Below are 20,565 nucleotides of genomic sequence, written 5' to 3'. Positions count from 1 at the left end.
TATACACATCCATTTGATTACATTGATTACAGTAATCAAATCTGGATGCTACTAGAACATGTGTGACTGTTGGCAAGTCATCGTTCTCCAGGAAAGGTCACAAATGGAAAACATGCCTCAACTGGTCAAAGGCATTCCAGGCAATTTTTAACCATTTAACCATTTACAGACAATATAGTACCTACAAATACCCCTGAGCTGAGCACCCAGCGTTTCAGAGGAAACAGAACTCCATCTTTAAAAAATAATAATAATTTTCTTGTTGCACGATAGAAAATATAACAAAAAGAAACAAATTACAAAATACAAAAAAAAGAATATAAACAGGAGGAAAAACAGAAAACTATAGCTAAAAAAGACAGGAGAAAAAATAAAATGAAATTAAAAAAGAAAGATATATTGTTAATTCTATAGTTCTCAAAATTCAATCAATACTACAGATCTTCTAAGCAAAAATTTCAATTGATTAAAGTCTCATTATTGCTTCATTTACATTAAATTATACTTCTGTTTTCCTCTGTACTTCTTCCACTGCTTATCTTAATTAATATAATATGCATAATACTTTCCCCATCTTCCTTGAAATTCTAATATGGGTGGGCCTTTTATTAATATAGTCTGTTAGTTTGGCCATTGTAACATAAACCGCTGGTTTATCTTCCCATTCTTCTCCTTTAAGGCAACAGTCAGCTTTCCATTTGGTGGTGAAACAGAACCCCGTCTGTTATCAGTAGAACCCCATTCCTGGGTCAGCCGTAGTCCTTATACATCTTGTCTGGATTAATCCTCATCCACTTCACTCTCTCCAAGTATCAGTTTAATGCTGCCACTTCCTCCATGAATTTTGATAGGAAGGGTCTCTGTGTGCAACCCATAATTCTTCCTTGATGATCAAGATTAAAGGAAACTTCCTTAAATTTTGTTTGCAGAAGAAGTTGGGAATTGACTATAGTTGGAGCTTCCTTGTGGATACTGCCTGCAGCCAATATTAGGAAGAGGTGGAGTTAAACTCCAGCTTCAAAATTTCATATACTCTCACCCTTTTTAGCTCTTTAATGGGCTTTTTCTCTCTCATAGTTGAGCCACAGTTCAGCAAAATGTAAAGGAAAGCTAATGCTGGGGGGGCAAACTATGTGGTGGGGGGAAGCATGAACAAAATCGAGGCAGCTTTGGAACATTATAATCACATATCCTAATTCTCAGTATCCAGAAAAGGCATATCCTATAAATCTGTACAAGCAATGGAGCACCACTGCAATTGTCTTTCTTAATTCCTGGTTAAGGAAGGAAAAGAATGAAGGATGTGTGTCCAGTAGAGATGGGCACAAAACGGAACACGAACCAAAATGAACCACGAACTGGCCCAGTTCGTGGTTCTCAAACCAACGGATTGTGGAAGCTCCTTTCCACAAACTTCCAAACTGGTATGCTGGTTCGTTTCATTCGTTTTACAAAGCAATCCCCAACAAGCAGCTGATCATTTAAACAGCGGGGCTTGGCCAGCCGGGAGTTCCCGTGAAAACGCATGAACCACGAACTGCAGAGTTCATTTTTTTTTCATGGTTTGTGCCCACCCCTAGTGTCCAGTGCTCCTTTTGACTTGGGGAGTTTTTGTTGTGAAGCCATCACAGTTGCTTCACCCAGGTGAGCTAGCTGCAGTAGTGCTCCAGCATTTCTTTTAGCATTGCAGAGGAAAACCGGGAAGACCATGTTCATACTGGCACGTAGCAAGAGAAAGAAGGGAGGTGGATTTTACAGAGCCATATACAAAGTTGTTATTACTTTCTGCTTGTCACAGATTGGTAAATCTGGCTTCATCCTCTGTACAGCAATAGCAAACTTAGATTATGTCATTCTTTATAGATAGCTACTGTGTAGGCAGCTCTGATGTAGCTTATTAGTCTGTGTCCTTCTCAAATAAATAATAGTTCTCTCACTCACTTCCCCATACCAAGTCTGTTATATTTTTTACCCTTGCATGAACTCTCTTTACAATTCATGACCCCCTAGTAAGCAGAGTCTGACTTGTTACACCTTCCCTTCAGCAATCCACCTGCTTTTCTGATAGATGTCACTCTAGAGGGGAACATATATTAAATGTGCTGAGCTTCATGTAATGCATGTTGTTTTTATTTCTTTGTTAGGTAGCTATTTCATAGTTCCCCTGCTGTGTTATTTTGTAGCAAGGAATCTCAGCAGCCATCATTTAAATAAACAGGGATCACAACAGAACTGTAGGATCTAAACATGCACATCTACTGGCACAGCAGTACTTAATGTCAGATTCCTCTTGTTAGATGCATTTTTTAAAAGTGGCTCTGACAGGTATTTGTGAGTTATGAAACACCTGACATTCGTAACTGAATGGCTGAGTCAAAGATGCTAGCCTGCAAATGAAGGTGAGGTTGCAGTTTAACATCACCTTCAAGTTGGTATGATGCCCTTGGAACACTGTAGAAATCTGAAGGCTATTAGCATATTATGCAATGAATTTTTTTTAGCTACTACATAAACGTTTACATTATCTCTTAAAGATAAAATAAACATGTTATTCCCCTAAGGCATAGTATATATCTGTAAAACTTTCCAAATATACAATTAATTCATCCTAAGACTGTTATCCCAGGAGAGACAATTTACTGTCAGTTGAGAAGACAAATTGGTCTCATTTAGGATCACAAAGAGTCGATGAAGGAACTAGTATTTTGAATCATTGGAAGAAATTGTCACCTCTGGATTATCAATCAAATAGTGATCAGAAATTAGCTTTGCCTCTTTCCTGAGTCCAATAATTGTCTCTAGAAAAGTTTACAAATCTAATTGTGAAATGGCTGAATGAACCAGCCTGCTATAGGGTGAGAAGTATGACATGTGATAAGGAAGGATGTGATATGCACTCAAACAATTGTCTTTTGAAACCTGTGATATTCAGGTGTGTGAATTTTGAAATACAGATGACATCAATTATCTAATTATATGTGATCATTTGTACACATGTCTGTTATGGGTTTTAAATCTGATTCCTTCATGGCATGACATTTTTACTGGTTCTATAAAACGTGCCTTTACAAAATCAGCTCTTTCCAGTGTATTACTGAACTTAATCTGGATCTGTATTGGGCTTCTTTAGCTTCACTGTAGCAATTTGTACTGAAGCTACTTCTCAGGAAACCACTGGTTTAATTTTAAAGATTTTCTTCTTATGATTTATCAGCAGATTTTTCTGTGACTAAATCATGCTGAACATGCTTAATATCTACATCTACATTAGCTTTTTAGAACAGCATATTCAAATAATATTCTATTATTAGAATAGAATAGCAGTATAGCAGTGTTGTATAGCAGTTTGGGCTGGCTGAGATATTACTTTTGTTTCCCCTTCAAGTTTCTCATTTCATTTAAGAATTAAGGGCAACAGCAATAATAACAGCATTTATCAAACAGATTCATCTTTTTATAAGGAAAGAGCTGGGTGATTATGAGTAGTCTTTACAAAATCTGACATACGAAAGCATCAAGGACATGGTTGAATTAAGCCTGCTGCTAGTTTTATTTAAGAGAATTAGTTATGCTAGATATTTGAGAAACTTACATCTCTGAAGAAGTTACACCTCAAAAGCCAATTCATTTAAATGTGTTTTAGGATGTATCAGGTACAAATATGTGGCTCAGTGTTTGACTGTTGTTGCTCACTTCTTACCTCTGTTTCCTGTAGTAACATTCCTAATATCAGTTTTGTTTAGCATTTAGCGTGTTTAATTAGGATTGTGGAGACCTGGGTTCAGATTCCTACTTTCACATGATAACTTTGACCCAGCTTGTTGACTTAATCTAATCTGAGTCTTAAAATGGAAGCAGGGGCCCTGTATGCTGACCTGAAATCCTTGGGGGGAAATCATCCTCTAATGTAATTTACGCCATCACATGTCAGCAATGCCCTTCCACCCTCTGCACTGGATAAACTGGCCATTCCCTTCAACAAAGAATTAATGGACGTAAGTCTGACATCAGGAACCACAGAATTCTAAAACCAGTGGGGGGACATTTTAACCTTCCTGGACATTCAGTTGCTGACCTAAAAGTAGCAGTTATCTTGCAGAGGAATTTCAAAGGGAGATTAGAAAGAGAGACTGATGAATTGCAATTGATAATGAAGCTCAAGACAATGCTTCCACCTGGAGTGAATCAAGACCTAGGCTTCCTGACTCATTACCAATGCTGATTTCGCCACCCCACCACCCCTCTGCATCTGCAAACCCCGCCCTTCCAATCACGCCTGCTATTGTCATTCACCAGCTTTTATCACTCCACTCACCAAGATATAAGGACAGGTGAACTCACATTCTAGCTGTATCTGAAGAAGTGAGCTATGAATCACAAAAGCTCATACCCTACCATAAATTTAGTTAGTCTTATAGGTGCTACTGGACTCTTGCTCTTTCCTTGGAAGGAAGGAAGGAAGGAAGGAAGGAAGGAAGGAACTTCAGTGAGGCTATGAGCTGTCTGCTATCTAGGAGCAAACATTTCTTGAGTTCATTTGTTAAAATATTGGCCACCACTAGCTCCCTCTGAAAGAAATGAGCAGAAACATGCCGCACATAGAGCAAGATTCAGGTTCATTAGCACCTTAAAGACCAACTAGATTTCCAGGATATGAGCTTTTGAGCGTCAAAACTCCTTTCATCAGATACATGGAGTGGAAAAAGGTAAGAATCTTTATAATCCAGGCAGTGGGAGAACAATCCAATGTCTTGATTCAACCCTAGGGGGGCCTATTGTAAAAATGTTCTCCCACTGGTTTTAAATGTTATGATTTTTGATACCAGATTTATGATCATTCATTGTTTTGCAAAGGGACTGTCTTGTTTGTTCAATATAGGAATTGAAGGGCATTGCTGACACTTGGGAGAACTATGTTGCACAAAATATTTGTTGTTCAACAAGAAAAGAACCAACTCTTCACTAGCAGCTCTCCTGCAGATACATGGAGTGTATTTGCGCAGTGCTGACAGCTATTGTGGTGTGGTTCAGAAATACATTGAGAAAAGTGTTGAAATGCACGTTATATACAAGGAAATTATGGCTGATTTAAAGATGAGGAAAAATGTTTGATTGGAAAATGCAACAGTAATGTATTTTGACTTCATGCAGTCTTTGTGTTGCACTGGAAGAATGGTAGGTCAATCCACAAGACCATTAAGATGTACTAAAAAATTTATGGTCAGGCAGAGAATTCAGTCTAACCTGTCTCTAGCACATCTAGATCTACACTTCTTTGCCTGTCACTATAGACAGGATCAAAGGATTACTTTGATAAGTAATGGTAGAATTAAATTATGTAGTGCTTCTCGTGGTGCTTCATGTTAAAAATGTGCATGATGAAAGGATCATGTCTTCTAGAAGCTCTTTTTCCATTTTGAGTGAATCAAAATTGCTTGAGATTTTCAACATAAGCAATGGATTCTTAAAATGAAGATTATATCAAAATCCCATACCAAAATTACAGCCAAAACAGTAGCATTCAAAAGGCAAATTAAGAACAAAATTTAAAACAAATCCGTATAAGACAGCAATAAAAAAATAAAAATGAACAGACCAAAGACCAGAATAAACGAATGAAAACGATATTAAGTAACAGATTAACAAGGGACCCATATGACTCATGGGAAGAACCCCATCCTCCCTCCACTTGCCCTCTGGGCCAGTCTCTTACTAGGCTGCCTCGCCAGCCAACAGCAGTACCACCACAGCTGTCTCTCTCTATCATTGTCTTACACCAGGAGGTGGAAGACTTTTTTGTTTTGTTTGGAATTCCCAGACTAACTTTTATTATCGTCCTCCTTGTTTGTGTGTTTATATGGGTTTATGGGTTTTGTTTAAGTATATATAAATACACACACATTTTAAAAGCTGTTTAATATTTTAACGTTTGATTTGTTAATGTTCGCCACCTTGAGGACCCTGAGTTGGTTGAAAAAGCAGCACAGAAATATTTTAAATAAATAAAATACATGGCCCTGACCTGTCCATTTAAGTATCTGCAGATGGGGCCACATTAAGCTTATAGAGGTATGTATGTTGTGCCCTCAAGTCATAGCTAACTTATCCCTGGTGGGGTTTTCATGGCAAGAAACTAACAGGTGGTTTGCCACTGCCTGCCTCTGCAGCCCTGGTCTTTGTTGGAGGTCTCCCATCCAATTACTAACCAAGGATGACCCTCTTAGCTTCTGAGATTTGACGAGGTCAGGCTCACCTGGGCTATCCAGGTCATTCAAAGAAGTAAAATATATACTGAACAACAACAAAAAACCTCAGCCAAACAAATATGTCTTTACCTGACACCACATACTCATAAGTTCCAGTGCCAAGCAAACCGTTTTAGGGAGGACAACCGAAAAGGCCCTCACTTTCATCACAAGCAGCTGTTTTTTTTTCTTAAACAAGATGCTTACTATTCTGCTTGGATGAAGATTGTTGATGCCAGGTTATGACAGTTGGGGCATACAACTGAAGACATTCTTGTGCTGGGTAAGGCAGAGACCCTATCTACTGATAAATGTTGTCTTGTCTACCTAGATTATAATAGCACAGTGATATGGGCTTGTAGAGTTTGCTCAACCGAATTTTTTGGTATCTTACCTCTACGGTCCTTACTAGACATGGGCACGAACCGCATTACGAACCAAAAAAAACCCACGAACTGCCTGATCATCTGTTTGCGATCTGGCAGTTCGTGAGGGTCCATGGCCAACGAACCAGCGTTCATTGGAAGCCCGGTTCATTGCGTTCGCCCACGGTTTGTGAAGCCAGACAGTCAGGCACCGTCAATCAATTCCCTTGGAAATTGAGCTGGGGGCATGCCTGAATTCTGTCTACACTCCTTCTGTCACCCTGGAAACCTGAATCGAAGCCCAGCTTACCTTGATCAGCAGGTCTTCCTTCCAACCATGGAGCTGCAAATTGGTTACAATTGGTTACATGGGAGAAGGCACCCGGGGGGAGGGGGGTGTTCTGTAGCCATGGGCACTCAAATCTCATCCCTGCAAACCCTGATAGGCAGTTCTGATGGCCAACCCCTTGTACACTGGGCCAACATCAACTGGTGGCTCTAATTGTATCGAGTGGAAGTTTCCTGGGGGCCTCGGATTGGAGAGGGTATAACTCCAAGATCCCTATTGCAATCTTGACCAAACTTGGGTGCTGGCTGGAGGAGAGCCTGCTAAACACTCCCTGTGAATATGGGCTCTCTTAAGTGCAACGGGGGCCATTCCGATGCCCACGAACCACGAACCAGTTCAGTAATGGGAAATGTTCATTACGGTTCGTTTGTTCGGGTTCGTCAGTGGCACCGAATCATGAACCACAGGTTCATTAATTTTTTTTGGTTCGTGCCCATGTCTAGTCCTTACCATTCCACAAGAAATACTTAATTTTTTTATTATGTTCAGGCATTTGCCCTAGCTCGATTGAATGCCAATGCCTCTGAGGTACTGAATGGTAATCCCATCATATTCCATATTCAGATCCCCTTTGTTCTTAATTTTTAGGAGGAGAGTCTTCCCTATCTGATGCTAGATAGTGATCCAAATATAATCTTTTTGGTTGCTAAATTTCTGTCTAGCATATTTTCCTTTGGAAATTAATTAATTATTCTATTAGTCATTGCTCAAGATCATTTGATCATAGACACTTTGGAAAGGAAAGGAAAGGATCACAAGCAGTGGATGAATAACAACATTTCTCTCCTTGATTTCTGTTCCCAGTCTAGGGAAGATGCCCAGAAAGCTGCATTAGGAAAGTAAATAGAAATTTGTACAGAAAAACCAAAGTAGGGACATTTGATTTCAGGAGAGGTGCATTCTAAAAAATGAGCAGTTGAATAGAAGAACACTTGAATGTTTGGAAGTCATTTGAATGTTTGGAAGACATTTGTAGTCTGTCTTTCTCACAGAGGCTCAAGGCAGATTGCACAGTGTAAATAAATGCAGTCAATAGGATGATACATCTAATAAACAATGTAAGATTACAGAAATCCAAAACACAATAAAGTTTTAAAAACAATACATTACACAGTGCAAAAAATGGTATTACATAAAATCACCTTCCTGAACCATTTCATTATAATATAACCATTTTATTTTTATAATATAAATCTCCTAAACAATTTTGTTTTATGTAGTTTGCGGAGTGACAGAAGTGCAGGAATCTCCTTGACCACCTCAGGAACACCATTTCACAAGGTGCTCACAACAACAAAGAGTGCATGTGTACAGGCAATTGTTGATCTTGCCCATTTGCACATCTCCATTAGTCTGAAAGAAAGAAATTCTGTGCAGTTTGGATCAGGGCCATGCAAGAAGGAAAGAAGGTTAATCCAAACCAGGCTTCCTGCAGTATTGAGAGCAGTTTTAAAGGAATAAAGATGCGCCACATTCTTTGCCTCTGCTCTTGACCTGCTTTAATATAGATATTTGTAAACTGTGTTGTTCTATACCAGGGGCTAATCTGTTAGGAATTCTTATTGATTTATGAATGGATGTTATTTATATTGCTTTTTGTTCTCTGCTGTTATGGCATAGTGCAGAAGTAGAGGGTCTTCACATATACTTTCAGTACCTACAATTATGCATTTTTGACATCATACATTGTTTATAGCTGCTAGTTTTTTCTCCATATCTATCCAAAGGGACTTCACTACAACAACAAAGAACAGAATAAAAATCTTAACTGGCATATAGAGTGTCTTTGGAAACAGGATGTATGTTACAGCAAAGCACTCTTTACATCTTTTGCATACTGCGGAGTGACGTTCAGTGCATTACTTATTCACAAGCTGCAGTGGCTCCAGATGATCAGAGTGCATTGTGTTGAACTTGTTATGCTAATGCAAAAGGGTTGGTTGGTTTTGGAAAGTTGTTGTAATGAGGAACTTGGGGGCAAACAGCAGGTACATTGATAGGTTTCTCTACAAGCAAACAAACAAACATACCTCCCTCTTGGCTTAGGCACATTGCCTGCTTAATGTGCCAGCCCTGCTGTATTTGAAAATTGGGTGAGCACAGCTGGTTTTACGGGCATGCAGTTTCAGCTTATTATTTACAGTTGGAACAATCAAATAGTCTCTTGTTGAAAGGTCACAGCAGTTCTTCACACATCTTCCCCCCTGGTGATTGTGTATTTATTCTTCAGTGAAGTATCATTGTCCTGTCCTAGGCAAGACAAGTAACCTGGAAAATGTTCAAATAAATCAGAATAGTAAGAAATAATACAGGAAAACAAAACACTGTTTGCATACACACATTCTCTGTTGTGGCCCCCACCTTTTCGAATGGCCTGCCAGATGAAGTTAGGAAGTGTTGTTTATTTTTAACCTGCCTTAGGTCTTAATTACAGCTCCTCATTATGTCACCTTAAACTTTTACCACAGGAAGACTCTGGTCTTCCAACACTATTTATCTAAACACACAGAGCTTTAGGTGATCTCTACTTTATCCACACCTTTTTAACCTGAGAATGTTTTCCCTTTGAGTTTTGAATCCCACCACTAGCACCACCTGTGGCATTTTGCCCCTTTTGTGCAACCTATATATTGCTGCCTCCCTGACTTCCTCAGTATTCCCAATAGGTTTTCATTAGCTCCAAAGGCTTTCACCTGAGACCTCTTCTGTTTGTCCTGTATTATAGGAAGGCTTTGTTAGAGATGGTAGTACGACAGAATGGTCAGTGCATGGAGGGTGGCTGTGAGATAGACAAGGGATTCAGTATTCCAGATGAAACAGGAGATTTGCTTAACCAGAAGTAGAATTTATAAGTACATATGCATGATGGCTGCAGAGAATTGCTAAGTATATTGGTTTCAGAATAGGTTAATAGGCTTGGTGGTTTCAAAAGAGCTATATATTCTTAAAGGTATATTCACAGACCCAGTCACAAAGACTGATTTTCTACACAGATCTTCACTAACAGATTAAACACTCCTCTTATCCACACAGACTTAGATTCCCTCAGACTTTTCCACACAGCTTGCCTCACCTAGATAGAATGAGACCCTTTCAGGATCCCACACAGTTTTTCTGACTTAGAATAAACACTTTCCATGAGCACTCAGACGAAATTGCTGTTCACTCCACCTCACAGTGAACAGCTACCATCCAATCACAGCACTCGTCTCTACCCACCCACCCAGCCCCCCTCCTCCTCACATCAGAGGCCTGCACTTGTAACCACAGTAAACATGTTTGAACCCAAATGTTAATACACAGAAATAAACACACAAACTTATTTGCATGCAAAACATTAGAGGAAGGTTTCCACTCTCCTGGTCTTCTGCAAACTATAACAAACCAAATTATTAAGGAGGGCTTTTTATGCAGGTAGGAGGGGTGTACTGTATCAAAATGGTTCAGAAAGATACTTTGGAAAAGGGATAGGGACTGCAGACTATATTGCTGTGTACTGACTCATGCTCTAACCTATTGCATTGTTTATGGGATGTTCCAGCCATAGTTCATACCAATCTGTAGTTGACTCTGAACAGTCAGTTTAAATAACCCACTACCTTCAGACCAGCCATAGCTCATATGACTTACACTATGTAATATACCTTGAGTCTAGGGTTGCCAGGTCCAGGTAGGGAAATTCCTGGAGATTTTGGGGGGTGGAGCCTGGAGAGGGCAGGGTTTGGGGAGGGGAGACGCCTCAGAATGGTATAATGTCCGCCCTCCAAAGTAGCCATTTTCTCCAGGGGAACTGATCTCTGTCACCTGGAGATCAGTTGGAATTCTGGGAGATCTCCAGCCACCACCTGGAGGCGGGTGTCCCTACTTGAGTCTTATTGAGAAAGGTGGACTATAAATAACATAAATTTTTAAAAATGTAACAAAGTTATTTAAAAAAATCTAGTCTCAAGCTACCTCTAGTCTTGCATTCTGGTTCTTTCAGCCTTATCAGGCTAAAGGATATTTCATGTCTTAACATCTCTCATAAGCAGGGCTTTTTTTCAGGGTGAACGTGGTGGAATGGAGTTCCGGCACCTCTTGAAAATACTCAGCAATAGTGCTTGAAAATGATATTATTTCAAAGAAACCCGTGTGTTTCTTCCTCATTTCCCTCTTGAGAGTTCTATCATCTCTTTTCCCAGAAAAAAACCCCTGCTCATAAGTCATCCCCAATGTCCCTCCAGGACTCTGAACCAATCCTTGTGATTTAAGCCTTATGCAAATCAACTGATTGCCAGCCAATCAGAGACCCTGGAACTCCACTGGTTGGGATAAGAGAGCCAGCATCAGCTTATGGAGGGAAAAGAGCTCCTTTTCCCCTCTGGCAGGGATTTTGGTGGGTCTGGATAACAGTTTAAGTTTAGACAGGCTTTCAGTTAGGATTTGGGGTCATATTAGGGAAAGAAATTTGTTTAGTGAAACAAGCAAGCATAAGGCCCGCCAAATCTAACATCTGTGAACAAATTGTATGACCAGAATCTCTGTGAGTTAAAGGAGCAGCCTGGAACCAGAATAGTAAGTCCTTTCCTGGTACAGCTCTTTTGGCTATAGCCTTAAGCCTGATCCTACATTAACAAACAAACAAAGACCGAAATACTAAAACTACTATTGCCAATATAGTGATAAAAGAATCTCACTCCAATCACAAACATTTCCTAATTTTAGTCTGGATTACTAAAAGGTAAGATGCCAGTGACCTGGTTATGTATGGGTCCTTATCGTGTAAAAGAAAAGAAGGGCTCTGATTAATATTTGTGAGCTCATTCTTTTCAAGTATCGGAGTAAGCCATCTTTGTTTCTCCTCACTGAAATTTGGGCATTCAATTACTAGGTGAGCCAGGGTTCCTATCTATAGTAAGCCTATAAGCTGTGGTAAAAAGATTAGAAGTTGACTCTTAAATGCTGAAGAATTCTGTCTGGAGAAAAAGGAATCAATTCTCTCCTTAGTGTTTGTGTTAGGTTAACTAAGGCTCAGTTCAATATGTTAACTCACAGTGAGGAAAATGTGTAACCTCTAGGAAGTGCAGCTGAGATCCAGTTGTACAATCCATAATGATGATTCCACTAAACCTTTACTATAAATAAATGTTTATTGTTCAGTTCTGTCTTTTCTGTCAAGTCAAAGTAACTATGTGAAATAAGTTAATATTTACCTCAAAAGTATATTATTATTTTAGGGGTCACAAATAAGAATCCTTTGGGGAACACAAAGCTTAACCAGCCAGTTAAATTAGGTTGTGTCCTTTTTTAACAACAACAACAACATTTGATTTATATACCGCCCTTCAGGACAACTTAATGCCCACTCAGAGCGGTTTACAAAGTATGTCATTACTATCCCCACAACAAACACCCTGTGAGGTGGGTGGGGCTGAGAGAGCTCCAGAGAGCCGTGACTAGCCCAAGGTCACCCAGCTGGCTTCAAGTGGAGGCGTGGGGAATCAAACCTAGCTCTCCAGATTAGAGTCCTGCACTCTTATAACCACTACACCAAACTGGCTCTCAGTTTGTGGGCAGGGGGAAGGGGAATTAGGTAAATAAAAGATGTAGCCAGAGTGTGGGACTTGGACATCTGTAAGTTACCTTCCTTGTCTCTCTTGCTTCTCCTTTCCCATTCCATCCCTGTTGCCAACCACCAGAAAATGTATCTTATTTTCAGGTAGAAACAGGCATGAACAGCTTCACAGCTAATTAATATCTATTTGTCCAGATCCTCCCAGCATTCCATAAATATAACACCCCTGTTTTCATTCAGGACAACATGACTCTCCTCCTTCCGCATTTCTGATGGCTCTATGCTGTCTGCTATATTAATTTACTCTTCAAAGAATCTATGTTTTCAGCTGCTAGGGTTTTGCTCATTGGGTTAAAGATATATGAGAAAGATATACTTGGTCTGCATTAAAATTGCCCTACAATATCTTTAACCTAAAAAACAAAACTTTCCCAAAGTTCAGAATAGAACTCAGCAACTGCAATGGGAGAACTGGCAGACTGTGCTTAATGCTTTAGTGTTCACTCGCAGGTGTTTACATGAATGTGCTCTAGGGACAAGATGCCATCCCCCATTCAGAGATTCAGCTTCTGGAGAGGAAGTTGAACCTTGAAGAATGACAATGCTAGCAAATCACTCTAACAAAGCAGAACAAAAACCCCAATAGTCGAAAATTGTCATACAATAGGGAAAGTGATTTTCAGGAACGCAAACTTCTCCCATAGTTACAGCTAAAGTATATGCATGTCTGTTATGCTAAATGTTATATGAAGCTGCCCCAAATTTATCTTATAAATAGCCACGACTATAGCACTGAATCATAGTATTTTTTTAAAAAAAAACAGTTATTTTTTTTACTGAGGTTTTTTTTAGATCTCTTAAACACAGTAACTTTTGTCCCAATTTTTATCTACTGCTGTTTGATACAAAGTGGGAATAGTGATTTCAGATAACATTTAAATGCATTTTGTAAGTGGCTGTAAATTGCTATTTCCTTTACAGACCTCAACATGGTTTCTTACAGTGCTCAATGCCCACCTCTTTTTTTTTTTCTTGCTCAAAGGTCTAGGGTTTCTTTCTGGCTCACCCCACTTGCCTTAGTCGGAAGACATGTTCTTTCCTGCTCAGGAGAGAGATAGCAAGACAAATTTTAACACCTCCATGTGGCACCTGCTGTGACTGGAAGATCAGTTATTATTGGCCTATTTGTCACTGTGTAAAAACTGTTGAAGAAAAAAGGCAGAAGCATGGTAGACCTTTCCTTTCAATTGACAGTCTTCAGCCGCATTTCAAAAAAATGCTTTAAAAACCTCCAGTTTTGAAAAAAAAAATTGATGAAGGCTTCAGAAGTCAAAGTTGGTTGAAGAGCCGTTAGTATTTGTTCCCTTCTTTGCCTCATTCCCCTTCATTGGGTACTAGAGAATTCTTGGGTGGCATATGATGCAGCAACCTTGTTGAAGCTAAGCTGGGCAATGTCTATGTTTTAGAGTTGCCAGCCTTCATATGGAGCCTAGAGATCTCCTGGAATTATAACTGATCTCCAGATGACAGAGATCAGCTGCTTTGGAGGGTAGAGGATATGGCACTATACCCTCCTGAGCAGCCTTCCCTCCCCAAACCCGGCCTTCCCCAGGCTCCACTAACAAACTCCTTAAGTCCCATGGTGGAAGAAAGGTTTGATACAAATGTAAAACAAACATGAATGTCTAAATGTTTAGCAGTCAGATGTGTCAGTCACATAGTTTACCCACTGTTAATGCAGCCTGAGATTTGCTTGGTCAAGCCATTTTTGAGTTGGGTAGATAGGAATGATTACTATATAATGTTTCCTGCTCATAAAGTTGTTCTCATGAGCACATTATCTGATGAAACTTTCCCCAAGATGATACTCTGTAGTAGGGATATTGCTATCTTCATCACAAATGAGTTCCCCAGGTGAATTTATCATAACTGATAGTAGCAATTCTGGTTAGCCAATCCCAAGGATTAGTTCATTAGTATGGCAAACATCCTGAACTCCTTGTGAACTTGCTATGAACAAGCACACTTGTTGCCACACCACTTAAAGACAATTGACTTGAATGGGCTCAATTGAAATACATTGAAGCAATGCAAAGGTGCACATAAAATGAGGAATGGATCACAAAAACCGAGGGAATGGGTCAAACACAGTGCCTGAAAGCAAAATGAGCTCCAATCCTCTTTCCTGCTCAGTCCTGCAGACCTGAAACACTCCTTTTTCCTGAGAGTAAGGCTCATTTAATAAAATGAGACTGCTTCTGAGTAGACCTGCCTCCCAAGTAAACTTGTTCTCTTGTAAGCACATGTAGAATTGCAGTGTGGACCTTTTATTAGCAAAGTTATTAGTATTTTTATGTTTAGAAAAGAAATTGTGTTCAAAATGGAGACAGGGAGAAGACTAACTGAGTGATACGAGAGTTGGTGTCAGGTCCCCATCCTCCAACAAAGGAATTAAGACTGTGGCTGTGGACGTACTTTTTCCGGAGCTGATTTGGCTTCTCCGTCCCCCTCAAAGCAGTTCTATTCAGATGAAAGTTCCCTGCCTCATTATACTATATTAAACCAATTCATTTGTTCTTCTGGATGCATTCCTGGTTTTATGGGAAACATTTGATCTCCTTTGCAAATCCTGCTTGTTTGAAGGAAACTCATGTGGTTATAGTCAGAAATCATTAACTGGATAGCAGACAGTAGGATATATTTCAGAACTAATTCATTTTGGAAGATACTGATGATAGATTTAAATATGGTTGCAGAGAAGAGAGTTGAGTCTGCGTGGCAGTGCTATGGGACTGTTAGTAACAGACACACCAGTAATTCAAGTGTATGTGAGTGCTGCAGTGCAGCCACCTAGTGAATAGCTTGCCAATTAGCTGATCATCGATAAACCAGTGGCATGTGCTCACCTGGTAATTACAAGGTGATCTGAACCCACAGTCATGCAGGTAGCCCTACTTAGTAGATGAATACTTTCCATCGGAAAGGTTATGTGATAGTTCACTCCAATATAATTTTCTCTATGTACATGTCCTTATGTCCTTCAAAATCAGTATGACAGTTAAAAATATTAAATCCCAGTATTTGTCATCTCCATACCTTCCGGAAGAGCAAATCACAATCAGATTAGAAACTTGTATCTTTACATTCCTTTCTAACACTAGCATACGCAGAATAACATTTTCTTTCTTCTTTTAAAGTGGCCTGTTCTGTGAAAATCCTCCACCAATGGTTCTGCTCCAGACTAGCCCTTGTGACCACTATGACTGCCAAAACGGAGCCCAGTGCATTGTAGTACAGCAGGAACCGGTCTGTCGTTGTCTGGCTGGCTTTGCTGGCCAGAAGTGCGAGAAACTTATCACTGTCAATTTTGTTGGGAAGGATTCCTATGTTGAATTGCCACCAGCCAAAATCCGCCCTCAAGCAAACATCTCCCTCCAGGTAAGCCATGCAAACAAGATGGAAACATCTGTTGGGGGGGTTATACCCTATAAAGTGCATTCATTGATGAAGAACTTAGGAAAAGTGCTAGTGTACTTGTTACACTTAGCACCAGAATGCCAGCAAAAGCATATTTCCTGTGCCATACAATTCCCATTCTTAGCATAAGGAAAATGAACATCTGGTTACAGTAACAGCTGGTTACTATATACTTTCCTTCACAACTCCTGATGTACATTCATTTTAGGGCTTCATACAATTTCTCCCTACTCATGATATTCTTGAAGCATAAAATATAATTTTTTCCATTTTTGATAGTTCTCAACAATATGTGAGGCCACTGTCATATTTTCTGGTTTCTGCTTGCTCACAGAAGCAAAATATTTCACGTGATCCATGAGCTGTGGTATATTCTCTTGCAAAGGCCAAATACAGAGCTTGATTTCAAAAACAAGTTCATGACAAATGTATATTTTGGATGATAAAATGAAAGCCAGACTTGTTTACTACATGGATGTCACACAGATGGTGTTCTCAAAGCTTATTTTGCAGTTAAAATATTGCTTCTCCATCTGGTAGTTAATTGCCACTCGAGTTTTAAAAAATGTAACTAAGCCTCTCTTAAAGCAGAATCAAGGCATACATCCTAATAAAAAGCCCTGACTTGCAGAATTACCTGGGGCCCTCAGTTTGCGGCCTGCAGGGTGGGGGAAACAGGGTATAGCAGCTGCCATTACAAGAGCCCTTCTAGTCGGGCATTTCAAGTGCCCAGCTGGCCAATCAGCAGCACACTGGCTGGGTCCACATTGGAGGATTTTCCTACTGGTGGACCGGAAGGACACAATTTTCCTCTGACAGCTGGTTGGGAGGGAAGATTGCAGAACCGCTTGTGTCCAGTATGCAGCTTGACCCCTTCTTTAACTGGCCACAGCACCTCCCCCCCTGCTGCTCTTCTGTGCTGCCTGCAGGTGCTACAGGAGTGCACCACTTGCTTGCCATTGCTTGGGAGGCATGGGGCTGCCGCTGCCACCTTTGGCTGCTCCTCAATCTGCTAGTAGTGCTGCCTCTGCGGGGTTGCTTAGTGCCCACACGAGCCCATAAAAAAACAAAACTTATTTTCAGTTTGACAGCCTGGGAAGTTAATTTGAAATTAAAAATAACGTCTGACTGTTTTGCCTTTGCGTATTGCAGTTTAATCCTACAGTTTGAAAAATTATTGTTGTTATGTTTATTGGAGAATTAATTCAAGCTGTTATTTGTTCTTTCTAACGACGTCAATATTTGTATTTTGGGGTCCTTTTTAAAAAGGTTGTCTAACTAGATAAAGGATGGGGTGCTGGAAACTGCCAGTATAATGGCTGTAATGGTGCTGAGTGTAACTGATCACAGTTGAAAGGCCCTCGGATGGACTGGGCCATTCTGATGATGGCAGCGAGACCTATTGCTGTCGAGCAGGCCTTTTTTCATGTCCATCTTACCTTTCACATGAAATGGCAACTTACTGTGACTTGCTTGCCAAATAAGCATGCTGCAGATCACAGCTCTCTATTTGTTTTCTGATTGAATACATTTTTCTAGAAATGTATTATGTTAGTTTTTAAATTTGTTTCCAAGCCACTTCAATCTGTCAGATCAGTAGGATAAACTGACTTAAATAAAATTATTTTTCTATGCATGAGGAGTTATACTGCTTGAAGCCATTTTGAGTGGAATTTTTAAGAGTTATAAATTGTTTAAAACAAGTAAACAAGCTTGGATGTCACAATCAGTTTTTGGCTACAATCCAATAGTTTTACAGTTGAATCGTGAGCATAGCTCTTCTGTGTCCATTAAAGTCAATGGGGTTAGAAAGGCATAATTCTGTTTAGAATTGTATATTGTTTATATACATGCAAAGGTCCTTGTGTGTGAAAGCTTTCATCTTTTCTTCTGAGTCAGAGAATATTTGACTCTTGGTGTAGACTTTTCCAAGTTATATTTTTGATAGTACAGAAACTGGGTGGATTCTATTTAAGTGTCAGTGAGCATTTGTGCTAAAAAACCTTGCATAGAATAAGCACTGTAATTGTAATCTGTTCTCAGAATCTCCATTAAATGTTTGTATATGGCACATCATACGTGACACATTGTTCATTATGTAACTATCCATCGACCTCACTGACGATGGAAGAAGTGTGTCAGAGTCAAAACACACAAGATGAAAAACCTAGATTCAACTCGTGTTCTCTTACCTAAAGGTTTGTCGGGAACTGTAGGCATCCTTGCAGCTTAAAGTTTAGCATTTACAGAGCAGCAGGGAGAGACGTGCAGGTGTCCTTGCAGCTTAAAGTTTAGCATTTACAGAGCAGCAGAGAGGGAAGTGCGGGGGTCCTTGCAGCTTAAAGTCTCCCGGTGCAGCCAGGCGTCGCTCTGCAGGGCCAGGTCGGGTGAGGGGAAGGGAAAATGATGTGATGCACCTTGAGAGTGGGAGGAAAGGCACCCCACACCTGCACTTCCCTCCCTGCCGCTCTGTAAATGCTAAACTTTAAGCTGCAAGGACGCCTGCACTGTAAATGCTAAACTTTAAGCTGCAAGGACACCTGCACGTCTCTCCCTGCTGCTCTGTAAATGCTAAACTTTAAGCTGCAAGGACACCTGCACGTCTCTCCCTGCTGCTCTGTAAATGCTAAACTTTAAGCTGCAAGGATGCCTACAGTTCCCGACAAACCTTTAGGTAAGAGAACACGAGTTGAATCTAGGTTTTTCGTCTCGTGTGTTTTGACTCTCAGTGTCAGTGTTTTGTAACATTATGTACAATAACAGTTTTTCTAATTGTGCAGAAAAATATTCAGTATATACCTTTTCTTTTTATGTTTCACGATGAATCATTTTCATTTTGTTGTTCACAGGTAGCAACAGATAAAGACAATGGCATTTTATTGTACAAAGGGGACAATGATCCTCTGGCTTTAGAGTTGTATCAGGGCCATGTGAGGCTTATCTATGACACATTGACTTCTCCACCCACAACTATATACAGGTAAGTCTACTCATTCAAATATTATCTGCAGTCTTAAAGGGGAGGTATAAAAAGATTCCTATGAAGGAGAGAACCTGTCCATGCGGCACCGAAGAGGTCAAATCAGTTGAACATGTTCTTTTTTATTGTCATTTTTATCAAGAAGTCCATTTAAATATAATTTCCCCTCTGTTTAAGAATTATCCTGGCTATTCTGATGTTATGTTAAAGAAGCTTTTAATGGGTGTTAGCCAACAGGTTACTATTAGCTGTGCTAAAAAAATTTCTGCTGCATGTAGAAGTCATCATGCAATTTTAAGTATGGATTTTAAATCTTAACTATCAGTCATTGGTCAGACCAATTGTTGACATTATTATTTTATAGCTTGCTTCTAATTTGTACTGGTCAAAGGCCAAATAAATGAATTGATTGATTGAATGAATGAATGAATGAATGAATGAATGAATGAATGAATTTTGGATTCCCCCCAAAAATTAAGTACCAAAGCTTTGAATAAAAAAGTAAAATCACTTATCTCTGGTATAATGTGTTTCCTTCCCCTTTATTGCATAGGGTTTGTTTGTTTGTGTGTTCTGTGTTCAGGAGAAAAAAAATCCAATTTTATTGCAGGTATCTAACTGTATTCTTCTTATAGCCTGAACACATTCTGTCTTGATAAATTTATAATAGCATATCCTCCAAATTCTAGGACAAGAAACCACAGTTAGTGAGTTCAGTTGTTTAAATATACAAAATCTGTGTTGTCTTGTGCTATTTCTTGATATTAATTAACATTACTTTTTAACATAGTTCACAAAACAGATTATTTTTTTAATTTTCCCAAATTCCCAATTTTCCTTTTCAGGTTATGGGAAAATATGGAAAAGAGGGGAAAGGCAGGGTGCAAAGATATTTTTAAATTTTTAATTTTACTTTCTAAAGACCCTCACTTCGAGTCTCTCTATACAAGACATCTTACATGGGGACACTCAAGTGTGGGGAGATGCAATGTTAGCTGGGAAGCATAGTTTTAAAAGACAGAGCTGATGCCAATCACTCCTTGGAGGGCTTGTTAATTTCATCTTGGCCTCCCTGAAGGCTCTGTCAATTTCACCTCCCCTTCAGGTACAGAGCCTCTTGGTTACTCTGCAAACTTCCTGTTATGAGTTTTTCTTCTGTCTCAGTCTGCATTTTGATCCCAACATTGTTGCTACTTAAAATGAATGGACAGAACCCCCTTGATCTCATTTAAACTAATGTTGATCCAAATATCTTTTTAATAGTAGAGAAAACATTAAAAATACAGTATCATGAGCTATCTAGTTCAGTCTGTTAGTGTGAGGCAGCGCAATTTATCCTTTGGGCAGAGAAGACACTAACAAATAGATAAAATCCTAGCATTCACTACAGATCAACCGTAGTTAGTCAGACCAGTATGCCATAAGCAGAAAACATTACAGAAAGGTGCTTTTAGAGCAAATAGGGCTAGATGACTTGTAAGCCAAGGTAAGCCAAATCACAGGTACAAATCATACACAGGTATAAAAACTTGTCATTAACCACTCTGGCCTAGATGGAAAAAAAATACTTTTCTGAGCACAAACACAGTGATCAG

The 20,565-nt window shown here is 39.5% G+C and overlaps 1 protein-coding gene across 1 annotated transcript in view; it reads left to right on the top strand.

Moving 5' to 3' along the window:
- SLIT3 (slit guidance ligand 3) overlaps positions 1 to 20,565 on the top strand; it is a 633,135-nt gene that overhangs the window by 584,772 nt on the left and 27,798 nt on the right. The window contains exons 31-32 of the mRNA XM_054977013.1: positions 15,711 to 15,951; positions 18,840 to 18,970. Coding sequence (XP_054832988.1) covers positions 15,711 to 15,951; positions 18,840 to 18,970 — 372 coding nt within the window. The remainder of the gene's footprint in view (positions 1 to 15,710; positions 15,952 to 18,839; positions 18,971 to 20,565) is intronic.

The sequence above is a fragment of the Eublepharis macularius genome, chromosome 4 (genome assembly GCF_028583425.1).
Source record: "Eublepharis macularius isolate TG4126 chromosome 4, MPM_Emac_v1.0, whole genome shotgun sequence".
Taxonomy (NCBI): Eukaryota; Metazoa; Chordata; class Lepidosauria; order Squamata; family Eublepharidae; genus Eublepharis; species Eublepharis macularius.
This window is presented reverse-complemented; position numbering and strand designations above follow the sequence as displayed.